The sequence below is a fragment of the Zonotrichia albicollis genome, chromosome 23 (genome assembly GCF_047830755.1).
Source record: "Zonotrichia albicollis isolate bZonAlb1 chromosome 23, bZonAlb1.hap1, whole genome shotgun sequence".
Lineage (NCBI taxonomy): Eukaryota > Metazoa > Chordata > Aves > Passeriformes > Passerellidae > Zonotrichia > Zonotrichia albicollis.
The window spans coordinates 257,401-274,169 of record NC_133841.1 but is presented as its reverse complement, the minus strand read 5'-3'; the positions used below and the strand labels follow the sequence as shown (position 1 = coordinate 274,169).

At 44.8% G+C, this 16,769-nt stretch overlaps 1 protein-coding gene across 1 annotated transcript in view; it reads right to left on the bottom strand.

Annotated features, from left to right (window-relative positions):
* Positions 1–16,769, bottom strand: part of NPEPPS (aminopeptidase puromycin sensitive) — a 36,366-nt gene that overhangs the window by 16,394 nt on the left and 3,203 nt on the right. The window contains exons 2-8 of the mRNA XM_074557604.1: positions 11,848–11,932; positions 5,062–5,139; positions 4,656–4,777; positions 3,468–3,575; positions 2,144–2,344; positions 797–893; positions 647–680 (exon numbers count right to left, since the gene is read on the bottom strand). Coding sequence (XP_074413705.1) covers positions 647–680; positions 797–893; positions 2,144–2,344; positions 3,468–3,575; positions 4,656–4,777; positions 5,062–5,139; positions 11,848–11,932 — 725 coding nt within the window. The remainder of the gene's footprint in view (positions 1–646; positions 681–796; positions 894–2,143; positions 2,345–3,467; positions 3,576–4,655; positions 4,778–5,061; positions 5,140–11,847; positions 11,933–16,769) is intronic.

Below are 16,769 nucleotides of genomic sequence, written 5' to 3'. Positions count from 1 at the left end.
TCATCCACGATAAATATATTAAATTGTTTTCCCCACAAGGAATAAAATATCAAATTTCATCAGAATTGCAACAAGCAGGGAAAAAAATTAAAAACTGGGCTTGAATTTGTTTTGGATTTTTTAAATTTCAAACTGAGCAGAAGAAATCCCAAATTATTTCAGGGTTTAAAGTCCAAAGCTTACAAGTTGTTCAAAATTCAGGGAAATCCTCCTGACCACCAGCACAGAAAGGAATTAATTATCAAGCAAAAGTGCAAAAGCTTGATCAGAAGAAGGAAAAAAAATCAAACTGCAAAGGAAGGCGAGTTAATATTTTTGATTTTCCCACCTCCACACCTTTACTCTGTGGCAGCCAAATTTACCTACGAGGTAAAATAAACTCTCCCAGCTGTGTCAGGAGATTTTTTGGGGGAAAAAAGGGGCCAAGAAGGTTTTTACAATTAAAAACCCTCAGCCAGTGGCTGAACTTTGCCTTCCTAAGCTGCAACAGCACCACCAAAATCATCCAAACCAAACTAAAAATTGAAAGGATTGGTTCTGTGTGATTTGGGATGACACCCAGCAATTAGAGCTGCCTCAAATGAATCCAATTAACTCCAAGAATTAATGAACAGAGAGGGGGAAAGACAGTATTTTAACATCATACCTATAAGTAACAAGGCCCCAGTTCTCCATGGCACCTTTATAAAATAAATACAAAGGTTTATTGATATTGATCCACACCTCTTCCTAAAGGTTTTTTAATAAAAAAAAATCAAATAAAATACAATTTCAGCAATAAAGTGAGTTACTTTACCAGCAGCAAAGTCTGCAATAGCTATGAGATCAATTTTAGGAAGAGGGTAAGGAACATTGAAGTAGTCCTTATAAAAAGGCAGAGTTTTAGCAGCAACCTGAAAGAAACGAGAGGAGAAATGTGCTGTTAACCTGGAACTGGGCAACACTGGGGAAACTGTGACTGAAACTAAGGAAACTAAGGAATTATGACTGAAACTAAGGAATTATGGTTGAAACTAGGAAATTATGACTGAAAATAGGAAATTACCATTGAAACTATAAATTTATGACTGAAACAAAGAAATTACGACTGCAACTAAGAAATTGTGACTGAAATTAAGAAATTAGGATTGAAAAACTAAGGAATTATGACTGAAACTAAGAAGTACGGCTAAAATTAGGAAATTACGAATGAAACTAAGAAATTATGACTGAAACTAGGAAAAGAAACCCCAAAACTTCCAGATTTCAGTGAATGACCACAAACCCAACTCAGATTTACCTCCAGAGAAAACTTGCCCTGTTTGGCAAAAAAAATTCCAAAAACCAGGAATACAAAAAAAAAAAAAAAAAAAAAAAACCACCCCAAAAAACAACAAAAAAAAAAAAAAAAAAAAACCCAAAACAAAAAAAAAAGAGGAAAAAAAAAAGAAAAAAACCCCAAAACTTGCTGATTTCAGTGAGTGACCAAACCCCAGACCGTGTCCAGGTTTACCTCGAGGGCGAACTTGCCCTGCTCGGCCTTGCCCACGGGCGTGTAGACGCGCACCAGGACTCTGCTTATGTCGACAACCCACCACAAACCACAAGAAAACCCCAAAAAATCCCAAAATTCCAAGCTTTATGTGAGTCACCAGACCCCAGACCCATCTCAGGTTTACCTCGAGGGCGAACTTGCCCTGCTCGGCCTTGCCCACGGGCGTGTAGACGCGCACCAGCACGCTGAGTGCACCTACAACCCACCAAAAACCCAACAAAACCCCAAAACTGGCTGATTTCAGTGAAAAGCAGACCCCAAGCCGTGTCCAGGTTTACCTCGAGGGCGAACTTGCCCTGCTCGGCCTTGCCCATGGGCGTGTAGATGCGCACCAGGACTCTGCTTATGTCGACAACCCACCAAAAACCACAAGAAAACCCCAAAATGCCCCAAAACTGGCTGATTTCAGTGGCTGACCAAACCCCAGACCCATCTCAGGTTTACCTCGAGGGCGAACTTGCCCTGCTCGGCCTTGCCCACGGGCGTGTAGACGCGCACCAGCACGCTGAGTGCACCTACAACCCACCAAAAACCCCAAAAAACCCCAAAAAACCCCAAAATTCCGAGATTTATGTGAGTCACCAAACCCCAAACACATCTCAGATTTACCTCGAGGGCGAACTTGCCCTGCTCGGCCTTGCCCACGGGCGTGTAGACGCGCACCAGCACGCCGTCCTGCGAGCGCGCCTCCACGAAGTCGTACTCGCCCACCACGAAGGCCACCAGGTACGTGGACATGACGGGCGAGCGCGCGAACTTCACCTCCACCAGGCTCTCGTCGTCGGGGTACGGCCGCCGCTCCACCACGTTCTGGCACAAAACACAGACAGGTCAGGCCTTGGCGGCGCCAAAACCTCAACGTTTTACCCGAGCGTTGCGGTTTTTAAGGCACAAAGAGGTTCAGAAAGAGAGTCTTGAAAATAAGAGGAAAAAACCCAAGACGCAGCTTCTAAATGGGATTTCAGATCATCCTGCTGCTGTCTTTATCACACTAAAACATTCAGGGAGTTGCTCCAAAATAACTCCTAAATTACCATTAGGAGCAACTCTCCAGCTCCAGGACTGGAATGATTTGGGGTAAAACCCCTCAGTGCATCCTGCCTGCTCCAAAGTGGGAATTCCCAACATGCTGCAGAAACCATTCCCTGCTTGTGGTTAAAATTCAAGGGATTCGGTGTTTTCAAGCAGTTCTCTCGTGGCTGAAGTGCCCCATCCCAGCTGCAGGTGTGATTTTATTATCATAAATTATTCATAAATAATATTAATTATAACATAGTTACAGTGTAATTATAAATATGACCATATTTATATTGTATACAAATATAATTATTACATATCATATATAATGATTGCATAGTATATATAATTTTCCTATTATATTTCTATTGATAATATTAGCATAGTATTTCTCTTATAATAATTTTTTTTTTCATATTCCAGTTATATCCCATTAGGAAATAAAGAGCATCAATCCAATCCCAGCAAGGCAGCCCTCTAAATCCAGACCCAAAAACCTTGTGCAGGGCCAGGCCAGGCCAGGCTTTATTTATTTATAAATGAATTTATTTATTTATAAATAAATAAAGCCTATTTTGAAACCAATTCTTCTCCAGCAACACCTAAGAACACGTGCAGGCAGCAAATCAAAAATACTCATTTGTGTTTGTTTGTGTTTATTCTGTTTCCACATTTTGTTCCCGCTCTGGACAGAAACCCAGAGAGGAAAACTCACAAAGGATTTTTTTCCCAGTCCCTCTTAATCAAGCAGCACATGAAATAAATTTTAATTTTATTTTTTTAAAACCACCAGGTTTGTCCTGACATCAAATTTTGTGTTTCTCTCCCAATTTTTTGCAGATTTTATTCTCAGCTGTTATCAAGGCAAAATTTTAATTATCAATGGCATATTTAATTAAAATATTTAGGAACTTACCATATTTGACAAAGCTACTCTGTCTTTGGGAACCACCAAAGAAATATCAAAGGTTGCTTTGATTGCAGGCTCATCCCAGCAAGGGAAAGCCCTGCGAGCATCAGTGGCCTGGAATAAAGAGAATTAAACAAACAAATCACAGCACATTGTGGTAAAAACCACAGAAATTCAATTTATTTCCAGCAAAAAAAGGGAGAATCATGGCTTGGTCTCCTCACTGCACTCCTGACCTCAGAATTGGGTTTTTATTCTTCTTTCACTCCCGATTTTAAATAAAAATTTGTCCAAATTGAGCAGAAGCACGGCAGGAGGGGAAGCACTGGGGGCACCCAGGCGTGCACAAACCACCCCAAATTTGTCCAAAAGAGCCCCAAAAATGCTCAGGTTGTGCTGGGGGAGTGCCCTGGGCAGCACCAGCCCAGCCCTGAGCTCACTGCAAGGAGGGACAAGGAGGGAAAAATAATGTGAATTTCTGATATCTATCCAGAGGGGATGGGTGAAGGTGAGAAAATGCGTCTTTGCCTTTGATTCATCCTTTGTTGCAAGGATAAATCCTGGTTAGAAATGAAAATAAAAATAAAATGAAAATAAAAATAAAAATAAAAATAAAATTAAATTAAATCAAATCTAAAATTACATTTTTATTTAAAATAAAATTAAAAATAAAATAAAAATAGAAATGAAAATAAAAATAAATTTCAATTAGAATTTTAAAATAAAATAAAAATGAAAATATAAATGGAAATGAAAATAAAATACAAACAAAAATACAAATGAAATAAAAAGGAAAATATAAATAAAATGAAAATAAAAATAAATTAAAAATGAAATAAAAATAGAAATGAAAATAAAAATAAATTTCAATTAGAATTTTAAAATAAAATAAAAATGAAAATATAAATGGAAATGAAAATAAAAAAGAAAATACAAACGAAAATACAAATAAAATTAAAAGGAAAATATAAATAAAATAAAAATATAAATAAAAATAAAAATAAATATAAATGGAAATAAAAATGGAAATAAAAATAAAAATGAAAATTTTTAAAAAATAAAAATGAAAATAATACCGAAAATTTTATTAAAAATAAAAATTAAAATTTTATTAAAAATGGAAATAAAACTAAAATTAAATAAAAATAAAACAAAAATATAAATAAATGAACACAATGGTGCAGAGAGGCTCACCTCGAACTGGGTGACGGCGGCGTAGCGCGTGTCCCCGCTGGGCGTGCTGTACTTACTCCGGTAGAACCCCTTCATTTTGTCATTCAGCTCCCCCACAAAGTCAATCTTGAGTGTCCCTGTCCCTGCAACGCAAGCACACAGACCTGGCCTGGGCACGTGGCACACAACTGGGATTGTTCCTTAGACAAAATAAACCCAGAATTCTGGCAGGCTCCCCATGGGATTTTTGGATTTTTTTAAACAGAGCAGCGACCAAGAGGGACCTCAAAAGTTCCATCTTCCAATGAAACTTGGAGGAAAGTCTGCAAACGCCGGGATTTAAGGAATTGTGGCAAATCAATTACGGATTTCAGCGCAAACCAGCCAAAATGTGCAGTTCCAGGGGAGGTGCAGGGAGGGCCCTTACCTTTCTGCAGGGTGCTGGGGAAGGACAGAGTGACCTTCTCATCCTCGTTCTGGTAGTTGAACCCTGTGGCGTGAACCTCTGCAAAGGCAAGAACAGCACCGGCATCAGAACCGCCCTGGAAAGGGCTTTGGGCTCAAAACTCTGCAAATCCGCCCAAAGCAGCTGAGCTCCACAGCTCTGAGCTAATTCTGAGTGAGGAACTGCAGGAACAGGCATTCTCCCTCGTGGTGGGAATTCCAGGAGTGAAAGCTGGGCTGAAAAACCCCAAACCTGCAGGAAAAATGGGATTTGTGTCCTGGGAATGTTGTGGTGGGTATTCCAGGAATGAAAGCTGTGCTGAAAATCCCCAAACCTGCAGCAAAGTCAGGATCTGTGTCCTGGGAATGTTGTGGTGGGTATTCCAGGAATGAAAGGTGTGCTGAAAAACCCCAAACCTGCAGGAAAAATGGGATTTGTATCCTGGGAATGTTGTGGTGGGAATTCCAGGAGTGAAAGTTGTGCTGAAAATCCCCAAACCTGCAGGAAAAACGGGATTTGTGTCCCAGGAATGGTGAAACGCAGCCCCAAATTCCCCCCTTGCTGTCAAACACTCCCGTCAGTGCAGCAGGATTCCCATTAATTATCCCAAACAGGATGCTTAGGGTTTATTGACCTAATTTGTGGCTCTCACTATGAAAATCCCATTAATCTCCACAGCAATGGGGAGGGGGGGTTTGCTTGGATTTAACCACAAAATAAATGTTGATTTTATTAAAGAAACGCCTTCAGAAGCGGGGCCCTACTTTGGGGTTCCTGCCCTGCTCAGGCAGAGATCCCAAAGGCACCCAAAAATGAGGGAATTTGGTATTTACACAGAAATCCCAAAGGCATCTAAAAATGAGGGAATTTGGTGTTTACACAGAGATCCCAAAGGCACCCAAAAATGAGGGAATTTGGTAATTACACAGAGATCCCAAAGGCACCCAAAAATGAGGGAATTTCGTATTTACACAGAGATCCCAAAGGCACCCAAAAATGAGGGAATTTGGTATTTACACAGAGATCCCAAAGGCACCCAAAAATGAGGGAATTTCGTATTTACACAGAGATCCCAAAGGCACCCAAAAATGAGGGAATTTGGTCATTACACAGAGATCCCAAAGGCACCCAAAAATGAGGGAATTTGGCATTTACACAGAGATCCCAAAGGCACCCAAAAATGAGGGAATTTGGTATTTACACAGAGATCCCAAAGGCACCCAAAAATGAGGGAATTTGGTATTTACAGAGCACAGGAACTATTTGTGGATGCAAAAATCCAAACTATGAGGGGGACGGAACTGTCCTGGAGCACCTGGGGCTGCTCCTCCCTTCCTAATCCATCACTCCCTCCATGGGGATGGGGATCTGCTCTCATTCAGCCAAAAAAATGTGGGATAACCCCACAGAACCTCGCTCTGCAATGCTGCTCCTTCCAGGCTCAACCTGTGAGAAATTATCATTATTTCAGAACTTAAACCTGCTCCAAAGCAGCATCTCCAGCTGCCAAAGCCGGCAAGCCCGGACACAACGAGGCACCTTTCATCCCCAAACAAAGCCCTGCCCTCAGCCAAAGCCCCGGTGACAAAGGCCGGGCTGAGATGACAATTTCAGTCACAAAAGGACTCGTTTTGCTGCTCAGGTGTCCCTGCGGGTGTTGGGTTTCAGCCCCAGCGCTGCGGTGACACAGGGAAGTGGAGCGGGGCTGTTTCACCGCGCTGCAATTCCTTCCCAGCGCTGTTGATTCTGCAGCAGCGCGATCCCAGCGTTAAACCCGGGTTAATTCCAGCCTCTGCTCATGCAGGAGCTGCAGGAATGAACTGGGTTTAAGTACAGGTTTCACACAGCTCTGCTCGGGGTTTAATCTGAGTTTTACCACCGTGCTGGGGTGCTCAACACTGGGAGGCTCCAACAACACAGCAAAAAACACAAGGCAGGAATAAATTACAAAAAAATCCTCTACGGGATCAACTTCAGGCTCAATTTTAGGCTCTCCTGATCCGTGCTGAGGAGTTCCACGATTTTAAAAATCAGTTGAGCATTGAAGAAGAATCCACCCAAGGACACCCAGCTGCCAGCAAATGCCAGGCAACCTAAAATAAAAGTTTGAGTTTTCTTGCTACCACTGGGGATACCTGGGCAGAAAATGAGACAGGAGAGGGAAAACGAGGCAGGAGAGGAAGATCTGGAGGAGAACAATCCTGAGGGATGGGATGGGGCCCAGCAGAGGAGCTGGGCGCTGATTTTGATGCTGATCATTTCCAGAGTCCATCAGAGCAACGAGGGCAATCCAGGACAGAGAGGGGCTGCACACCTGATGGGAATGTACTGATTTATCAATAAATAACTCAACAGGAACTGATAATTGAGGAGTCCTGCTGCTGGAGCCGTGCTCAGAGGGTTCCTGACCAGCCCAGGAATGCAGCAACGCTCCCCACCCGGGTTTTGGGGCATTTTCGGTGGATTTTCGGTGGATTTTCAAACACCACCACAGCAAAGCCACAATATAAAAACATTTTTATGCTTTTTTACGGCTTCTAAAGGCAAGGATGTGATCCTGCAGCCTCCTGGAACTCAGGAATACGCAGGAATTCCTGGTGTGGAGCTTCTGCCCCCTTCTCCTCCTCTCCCAACTGGAGTTCCCTATTTGGGTTTGAAGTTGTGGAATTTCTGCTGCTTTGGAAGATTTACCTTGTCCCAAAAAAACCCAGAGTGAACATCACCAAGGCTGGGAGATGAAACACTGAAACCTTCAGGGTTTTCCAAATCTCCAAGCAGCTCCTTACAACAAATCAAACCCCAAACCAACCGGACGCGAACCAAAGATTCCAAATTACATTTTCTCTTTTTTTTTTTGTTTGCTTGTTTCCTTTTTGAGGTTTCCTTGTTGTTTTTTTGTGGTATGTTTTGGGGTGTTTTTTGGGTTTTTTTTTTTGTTTGGTTGGTTGGTTTTGGGGGGGTTTGTTTGGTTTTTTTTGTTTTGTTTTGGCGTTTTTTGTTTTGCTTTTTTCTTGTTTAAACTCCTTATTCAACAGCAATAATTCAATCCAGAGCAGCAGAAGCACACAAAGCACTGGACAATCCTTTGGGCTGCAGTGGAAGGGAGCTGCTGCCACCAAAGCTGGGAGTGCAGCAGAGCCTGGCTCGGCTCCTCGGGCTGCAAAACAAAAGCGCCTGGAGAGTTTGGCACTGCAAGGTTGCAAGTTAATCACTTGCACATTACTGCACAGAAAAAGCTGCAGGAAATAAAAGAGAATTTTTTTTGGTTTTTTTGGGGGTTTTTTTGGGGGTTTTTTTTGGGGTTTTTTGGGTTTTTTGTCATGGAGAAAAAGAAAATAAGAAACGAGAAAATGAAAATAAAGGGAGGAAGCACCCAGGAGTAAGACGTGTTCCCACTTAAATCAGAAAACATGCACAGAAGAGAGAGGAGCTGCTGCAGGTTTGGGGGGTGCAGTGGGAGCTCCTCAAATGCTCCAGCTGCATTTGGGATAAATCACATTTCCTGCAAAGGGACAACCCCAAACCCTGCTGCACCCTCGGGTGGCTCCAACAGGGCCCAAGCCAGGACAAAGCTGAGAGCAAACCATGGAAATGCTCAAAATGGAATGCTCCCAAGATGGAATTTTTTCAAGGAGCCCTTCTGAGGTGTGGAAAAGTCACAGGTAATTAAGGTTTGAGTTTGATGTTTTTGGTTGGTTTGGTTTTTTGGTTGGTTTGGGGTTATTTTTTGGTTGGTTTGGGGTTATTTTTTGGTTGGTTTGGGTTTTCTGGTTGGTTTTGTTTTGGGGTTTTTTTTTTTGGTTGATTTGGTTTTTTGGTTGTTTGATTTTGGAGTCTTTTTTTGGTTGATTTGGTTTGGGTTTTGGGTTTTTTGATTGGTTTCTTTTGGTTTTTGGGGATTTTTTTGTTCGTTCTATTTTAACCACCACCCAAATCTCTGGAGTAACATCCAGGCCCATCCTCGCCACACAGAGAAGGAAAAACCCAAAATGACGAATTCTGCCCCCAAAACCTCCCCAGTCTGAGCACAGCCCAAACGCTGCACAGACTCCCCCGAGCTGTGGGATCCCGGGGAAGGAACCCCTGGCTTCACAAACCCCTTGGGATCCCCAGGATCTGAGGAGATTCCAGGCAAATTCCCCAATCCCACCACGATTTCACAGCTCAGAGAGGATTCACAAACTCCATCCCTTCCCAAAACTGACATTTTTGTGAAACTCCAGCTCATCCTCGCTCCCCCTGAGCCAAGGAATCCATCTGGACACGTGCACACCTCGGCGCTAAAATTCCACTGGAAATGTTAAAAAATAAAAGAAAAATACAACAGCTCTGGGGAGAAAATAAATATAAAAATATCCGTCCAGTTTGAATCCAGCCATGGAAAACTCGGGTGTTTTGAGCAGCTTTGTTCCATGACAGCATTGCTGGCACAGAGGGAACCCAGAGCCCTCCCTGACAATCTCAGTTTTGGGCTGAAACTGAGGAATTTCTGCTCCTCAGCGCTCAATCTCGGCTGGTTTTGTTACTCAGCCCTTGCTGCTCCTTTGTGGATTACACAGCAAAAATTCTTCCCTTTGACTTTAACGCTGTGGGGATCCTCCCTCAGCTTCCTGTCAAATATTGGGCAATAATCTGCTTTCCCTGCAAATCTGCATTGAAATTCCAAAGTCCTGCCCTCAGCTGTGCCCATCAGCACCGGGGCACCGGAGCTGCAGCCAAATCTGCCGGGCAGCGCCAGGGCAGGGCACTGACAGATTGGGGAAAAAACAAATTATTCTGCACAAAAGTCACCACATCTGCTCCTTAAACAGGGAACTGGGATCTGCTAAATAAAATCTCTGTCCCCCAGCTGCTTTTCAGGCTTGGAAAGGAGATGAATTCCCAATTATTTTTTATTTTTAGCGAGGGTGAGACCAATTCCTCCCTACAGGACGAAGGGTGACAATTCTTTATAACCACCATGAGCTTCTCCCTGCCCACAGCTCAGGAGGGAGCTCCAGGCTCTGACGGGTGCAGGGCTCATTTTGGGGAGCATTCCACAGCTCCCATCCCCAGGCTGAGCACAGGGGGAGCCCCAGGGGCTGCATCAACAGGTGCCAATTCCATGCAATTCTCCTTCCAAAGCCATTCTGCTCCTTGGCACCTTCCCAAATCCCACAGATCCCTTTTTAACCCCGTGGAGCCTGGCTGTGATGATAGCAATTCATTGTTGTTTTGTATTTTTTTTTTAATTTTCTTTTAAAATTTCTAAATATTTTTAATTTTAAGCTATTTTAATTGCAATTTTAACTATTTATTTTAATTATAAATTTCAGTTATATTAATTTTAATAATTTTAATTATATTAACTCCAATTTTATTATTTTTATTATTTTCCTGTTATTTTCTTTTTTCTTTTCATTTTATTAATTTTCATCTTATTATATTTAGCCTTTTCATTTTACTCTTTCCCTTTTATTATTTCCATTTTACTCATTTTAGCATTTTTAATTTTATTATTTTCCTTTTATTCTTTTCGTTCTATTTTAAATACATTAATTTTAAATAAATTCTATTTTTAACATGAATTACAGCAAAGTTACACCTCGAGTGCTGATGATGCAGCAGTTGGTGAGTGCCTGAGTGTCATTCTCTGTTAATAAGAGAATAACTCCTAATTAATACGTGCTTAGCAACCCCTTTACAGTGGCAGGGCCAGCCTGCGGTGCCAGGGGACAGCCCCGAGCACTTGGGGACATTTTCCCAGCCCTGTGGCCCCGCTCCAGGATCCTGCCCGGCCCTTCCTGAGCTGAGCTCTGCTTTTCCACACACGCCCTGCTCCCAAGGCAGCTCCCTCACGCCCACAAAATCCTCCAGAACCGAAAAAGAAACCAAACCTGATCAAGTGCAGAGCTGGGCGGGGATGCTCCCCTCGGGATCGTGGGACAGCAGAGCCCTTTGGGGTGGGGGGACCTTGGATCCCTGCAGTGCCACCCTGCCCGGGCAGGGACCCCTCCCCTGTGCCAGGGTCTGGGCGCCCCACAGGGAGGAATTCCCTCCCCAGAGCCCCTCCTGAGCCTGTCTGTCCGTCTGTGAACGTGCAGCAATGCCACAAGGGCCTGGAGAGCGGCACCTGGAATGGTTTGGGTGGGAAGGGACCTCAGATCCCCCCAGTGCCAGCCCGGGGAGCTCAGGGACTGCAGCTGAGCGCTGCACATTTCCCCAGCAGCTCCCAGCCCTGCCCTGAGCTGGTCTCCTCCTCACAGTCACCCAACACTCAGAAAATCCTGCTGAATGCCAATTAAGTGCTTTCTGTGCTCTCCAAACCCTTTCCTGTGAGCATTTCCTACTGCAGGCTCTTACTGATGCACTCCCTGCCAATATTTCATTTTGTCAATATTCCCAAACCCACAGGCACAGGTGATGTCCTTAGAAGTTTACACAACATCCAGATATAAAAACAATATCAAACCAGCCCAGCATCCTCTGCCTTCACCCCTCAGGAGAGGTGGAGGAGACTGAAGGAACTTTTAACCCTAACAAAAATGAAGGAATTCCTTTCCCATAACACAACTGAAGGGATTCCTTTATCATATCACAACTGAAATAATTTCTTCACCACAACTGAAGGAATTCCTTCACCACAACGCCAGTGGCAGCCATGAGAGCCAGCATGGAACCGAGATAAGGGATTCTGTGCTTCCAGGGGCGGGGCTGAGCTTATCAAAGCATGACATCACTGCGCTATCAGAGCTGCAGGGCAGAAACGAAAGCAGGCAGGGCTCCCACCTTCGTCTCCTTCCGGGGCGTAGGACGCCGTGATGATGTCGATGTCGGCGCAGTTCATCACGATTTGGTTGGTTGCATTCTTCACCTGCAAGAGAAACTCCATCAGCACCAGGAAGAAATGGCAATTCTCTGCTCTCATCCATCTGGAAAGCACCTCCAGCTGTTTGAGGGAGAGTTGGGTGTTCGGGATGGAGCAGGAGAAGGAGGTACTGCAGAGCAGGAGCTGTGCTCAGCCACTCTTCCCCACTGGGAATTATCTAACGCTGGGTAAAGAACAGGGCTGAAAACTCCACAATGGGGCCCTTGTGCAGGCCTGGGAATCCAAACCCAACACAAACAGATCCTGAGCCCATCAGCCTGCTCTGGGGATGGCCCAAGGGACAGCAGAGCGAAAATCTCCCTTGGAGACATCCCCAGCCCAAGCTCTGTGCGTGCTCCGGGCTGCCGGAGCTCCTCAGCCCAAAACATCTGCCAGGAGATTCTCCTTCCCCTCTGCCAGCTCCTGGCTCCACACTCCCTGCTTGATTTACCCAGCGCCAGCTCCCAGCGTAGGAATAAACCGTGGGGCTGTGCCAGCTCTCTGTTTGAATGCGAGAGCCTGAATACAGAGGAATTCAAATTAAATAAAAATTAATTACAAAGGGGTAAAATATTTGGGAGTTAAACCAGGGAGTTATTCAGACATTTATGGCTGGAACCACCAGAACGATCAGGCTGGATCAAGCTGGGAATCCTGCTTGTCCAGGAGAGGATTTCTAGCAGCAGGCACCAGTAGTTTCTCAAATAAAGGAGTAAAAATTTCTGCAGCAACCAACCAGATTTAACACAGGCATGAAGAATCTGCTTCCTACCCCAGAACCAGCTCACTAAAGCCTAAGAAACTCCATCCCTGTTTTGCTTTCCCCACTATCATAACCTGGAGCCATCATCCCAGGTATGCACGTGTGAACTGGGAGCCAGGAACGCGCTGGAGCCGCCTCCAGCTCTGGGGCCAGGACAAGGAGAGAGCAGAGGGAGGGAGCAGCTCTGCGGGGAGGAAAAGCGGGAAAAGAAAAGTGGGAAAAGTGGGGAAAGTGGGGAAAGTGGGAAAAGTGGGAAAAGTGGGATTGCTCAGCCTGGAGAAGAGCAGGCTTAGCGGTGAGCTGGGTTTAGGCTCCCTGAAAGGAGGCAGGGAGGAAAATCAATGAATTTCCAAAGTGCCAGAGGACAGGGTTGGGTGGGATATAAAGAAGGAATCCTGGCCTGGAGGGGCTGGGGTGGGATTCCCTGGGCCCCTGGCACTGCCCACGAAGCCCCTGGGTGGGATTTGAGGTCCCTTTAACCCCAGTTCCACAATTCCAAGCCCCCGGGTGGGATTTGAGGTCCCTTTAACCCCAATTCCACAATTCCAAGCCCCCAGGTGGGATTTGAGGTCACTTTAACCCCAAATTCCACAATTCCAAGCCCCCGGGTGGGATTTGAGGTCCCTTTAACCCCAATTCCACAATTCCAAGCCCCCAGGTGGGATTTGAGGTCCCTTTAACCCCAGTTCCACAATTCCAAGCCCCCGGGTGGGATTTGAGGTCCCTTTAACCCCAGTTCCACAATTCCAAGCCCCCAGGTGGGATTTGAGGTCCCTTTAACCCCAGTTCCACAATTCCAAGCCCCTGGGTGTGCCCAGGCCAGCTCACCCACAGGCAGCACACAAACTGTAATTTGATTTTGTTTGTAAAGCCACAAGAAAAGGCTCAGGTGTCCCCAGCGCTCCCTGGGCGAGAGGAGGAGCTGGGAATGAACCAGGAATGTTCCTTGGCCCTCTGGGGCAGAAACCCCAAATCTGAGCCGTTTCACAGAGAAGGGAGGATTAAGGAATTTAAATTTGGGATTTCATAGGTCCATCCCTGAGCCAGCACCCACGCAGGGAGGCAAACCCCACACACCCCAGCCCAGGCAGGAGCTTCTCCTTGGCCTCCCTGACCTGACAAATACCCCTGGCTTATCCCCAGTTATGGAGCTGTTTAATTAATAAATATTATGTGAAGAAATATGATGCGTTTACAGCTTTTGAGCAGCGGCTGTTGGTGCCCCCGCCCTGCTCCCCTGCAGTGGCGTCACATCGAGAGGGGCAGCACGGCTGTTCTCACCTCTTGATGGCATTAAAATCAAATTAATTGTAATTAATAAACCCAACCTGACTGTGAAAACAACATTTTTGCAAAGCATTGAGAACAATCTAACAGCTGAGGTGACACAGGGTCAACCCGATTTTCCCAGGAAAGATTTACAACCCGAAATCCACTTTTTTCTTTTTAAATTCTGAGTGCATAAAACTGAAAAATTACAAAGCTCCCCCAAACCCAAAATTCAAATCTCAACAGTTTTTACCACAATACTGGAGCTTTTACCACAATACTGGGGGGTTTTACAAGGTTTTTCTAAAACACAGAAAAATCAGGATGAGAAACGCTTTTTATACGTGTCTGGAGACTTTTATTCAATCTATGAACCCAAATCTCCCTGGATTCGGAGCTGTCCAAATTGCAGACAATGTGAGTTTAACAATGGGCTTGATCTTTAAAAAACAACTTTTTCCAGGACACAACTTTCAGTGGAGCACTGAGCCTGCAAAGTAAGAAAGTTTAGGTTTAAGCAGAGAAAATCCAGAGGCTCCTTAAACAGGCAATTATCTATTTTTAGGTATTTTCCCTCACTTCCTACCAATATCAAGCCAGTTTTATGAGAGTGCAGAATAGAAGAAAATATCTAAAATGGGCCAGGAGAGTAAAAAAGTTCATTTTTTTAACTACTCAAAAAAGGGGTGAAATTCACCGTACAGGCAGAAATTATATTTTTCAGCAAGGAAAATAATTAATTTAATTTAATTAATTGAGAGAAGAGCAGTTCTGCACAGCTCAGAAATCAGAGGAATCTCTGCAGGGAAGGAATGGCTCAGGATTGTAAACTCCTGGCTTTTGATGAATTAAGCAGAATACTGGATTAATCAGAATTCAAACACTATTTTGAGGTCAGACTCGGGCACCATGAGCAGGGAAGGGAAAATTCACCCAGCAGGAGAAAACAGCTGAAATCCCTCTGAAAAGTTTAATATTTGATGGAAGAAAAATTAAAAATTACAATTATTTAGCTCTGCCAAACAAGACCTAAAGGTGCTGTGAAGCTTTTGGTGGTCAAAGCAGAGAAGGATTTGATGGAAAATATTTTTCCAATTTTTTGGGATATCAGGAACAGGGATTTGAACTCCAGCCTACCTGAAATGCAGGCAGAGGAGCATCCAAAGGGATCTCCTGGAGCCAAAATTAATTCCAGATAATTCCAATCCTGTCACACAGCTCCGGAGCCCTTTTCTAAAAGCAGCACTACAACAACTGCGTGTGTTTTTAGCAATTTTCTCTCTAAAAATAGACACCTAAATTTACTCTGGATTTGTGTTCCAGGGCGTGTCTTTTGTAAGAATCCAAAGCTTCAATGAGGAGAGCGATAAAGAGATTTATTAACCTGCATCTCCAGCAAATTCCAGCGGCCAAGGAGTTAAATTAACAACGCCAGGACTCACTGGGAAAATTCCCTTGTTCTAAAGCACATCCAGCTCCAGAGGTGTGGGATTCACAGGGGAGAGTAAATCCCTTCTGTGATCGCTGCAAATCCATCCCAATCTTGGGAATTAAGGGGCTCAAGGAGCCTTTTTGGGGGGGAAAAAGGTTAAAAACCCCAATTTTTGGGCTGATGAGCCCTGAGGTGCTGCCAGGCCCTTTAACCCTGCAGTGCAGGTTGAATTTCACGTGCTGGAAACGCAGCTCCCAAGGCTGGAGAGCAGAGGGTTTATCCTGGAGCAGCACAAATACTACACCCAGCGAGCTCCACTGGGCCAGGATTCCACCCCAGAGGGTCGGCACTGATCTTTAACCAGCTCCACACATTCCTCAGGCCAGCAGATAGTGCATAACGAACCTATAAAAAGCAGCAGACAAGCAGTTAAACATTGCTAAACCTGCCAGAGATGCATTAAACGCTGCAGCGGGGATCTGAGGGAGCCCGGGCTGTAAATTCCTCGCAGATAAGCTGTTCCACGATCAAGGAACACCTCGGTGGAGTTTCCAGGCAGGGGAGGGCAGCGGCTCCAAGGAAGGGAATTTATGGGCAGGGAAACACCAGGAAGCCAGAGCAGCCCTGCCCCTCGCAGGTGATCCTCTCAGCGCTCAAAAATCCCACTTACAGCCCCAAAGCTGCAGGCAGCTTTGTTTCTGCTGCTGGACAACGCCAGGGCCACACATCCCTTCTTTGTTCCAGCCCTCCCAAGAGCCAAAAACTGGGAAAAAAAGAACAAAATAAAGTTTGACCCAGCCACTGAGTAATGCAAGTGCCCTGTGCTGATAACCAGGCCCTGAGAGCCAAGGCTGGCGTATTTAAAGCTCCAGCCAACAGAGGAATAATGAAAATGAACCATTTCCACCCCACAATCTTAATTGTGCTGGTGGAGAGGCATCCCCACGCCCTCCACAAATCAAGTTTAAGTGCTGGGAGATGACATAAGTGGCAGAACAATCACAGGAGTGTGAGCAGGAGACTCTGTTCCAGCCCTGGCTCTCCCACAGCCACGCTCTGTCCCAGCGGGGACCCGCGCTCCTTGGGAAACAGTTCATTTGAGGATTTTTTGGGGTTTTCAGCTGTGATAAATGGGAATTATGTACTGTCACTTTATGTAATTGTTACACAACGGCACGGACTTCAAAAGTATTCATGTGGCCGCAAATTACATTATTTAAAAATCTGGAAGAACCGGTCAAAATGGTAATAGCTGGGTTACCAGAGCCTTCAGAAGCACAGCTCCAAAAAGGGGCTGTGAAACTGAACTTGCCAAGGTTTCAGGGCCATTCCTTTATCCAGGGGGGACAATTCCCTGAGCTGGGCACGGGAACAAAGCA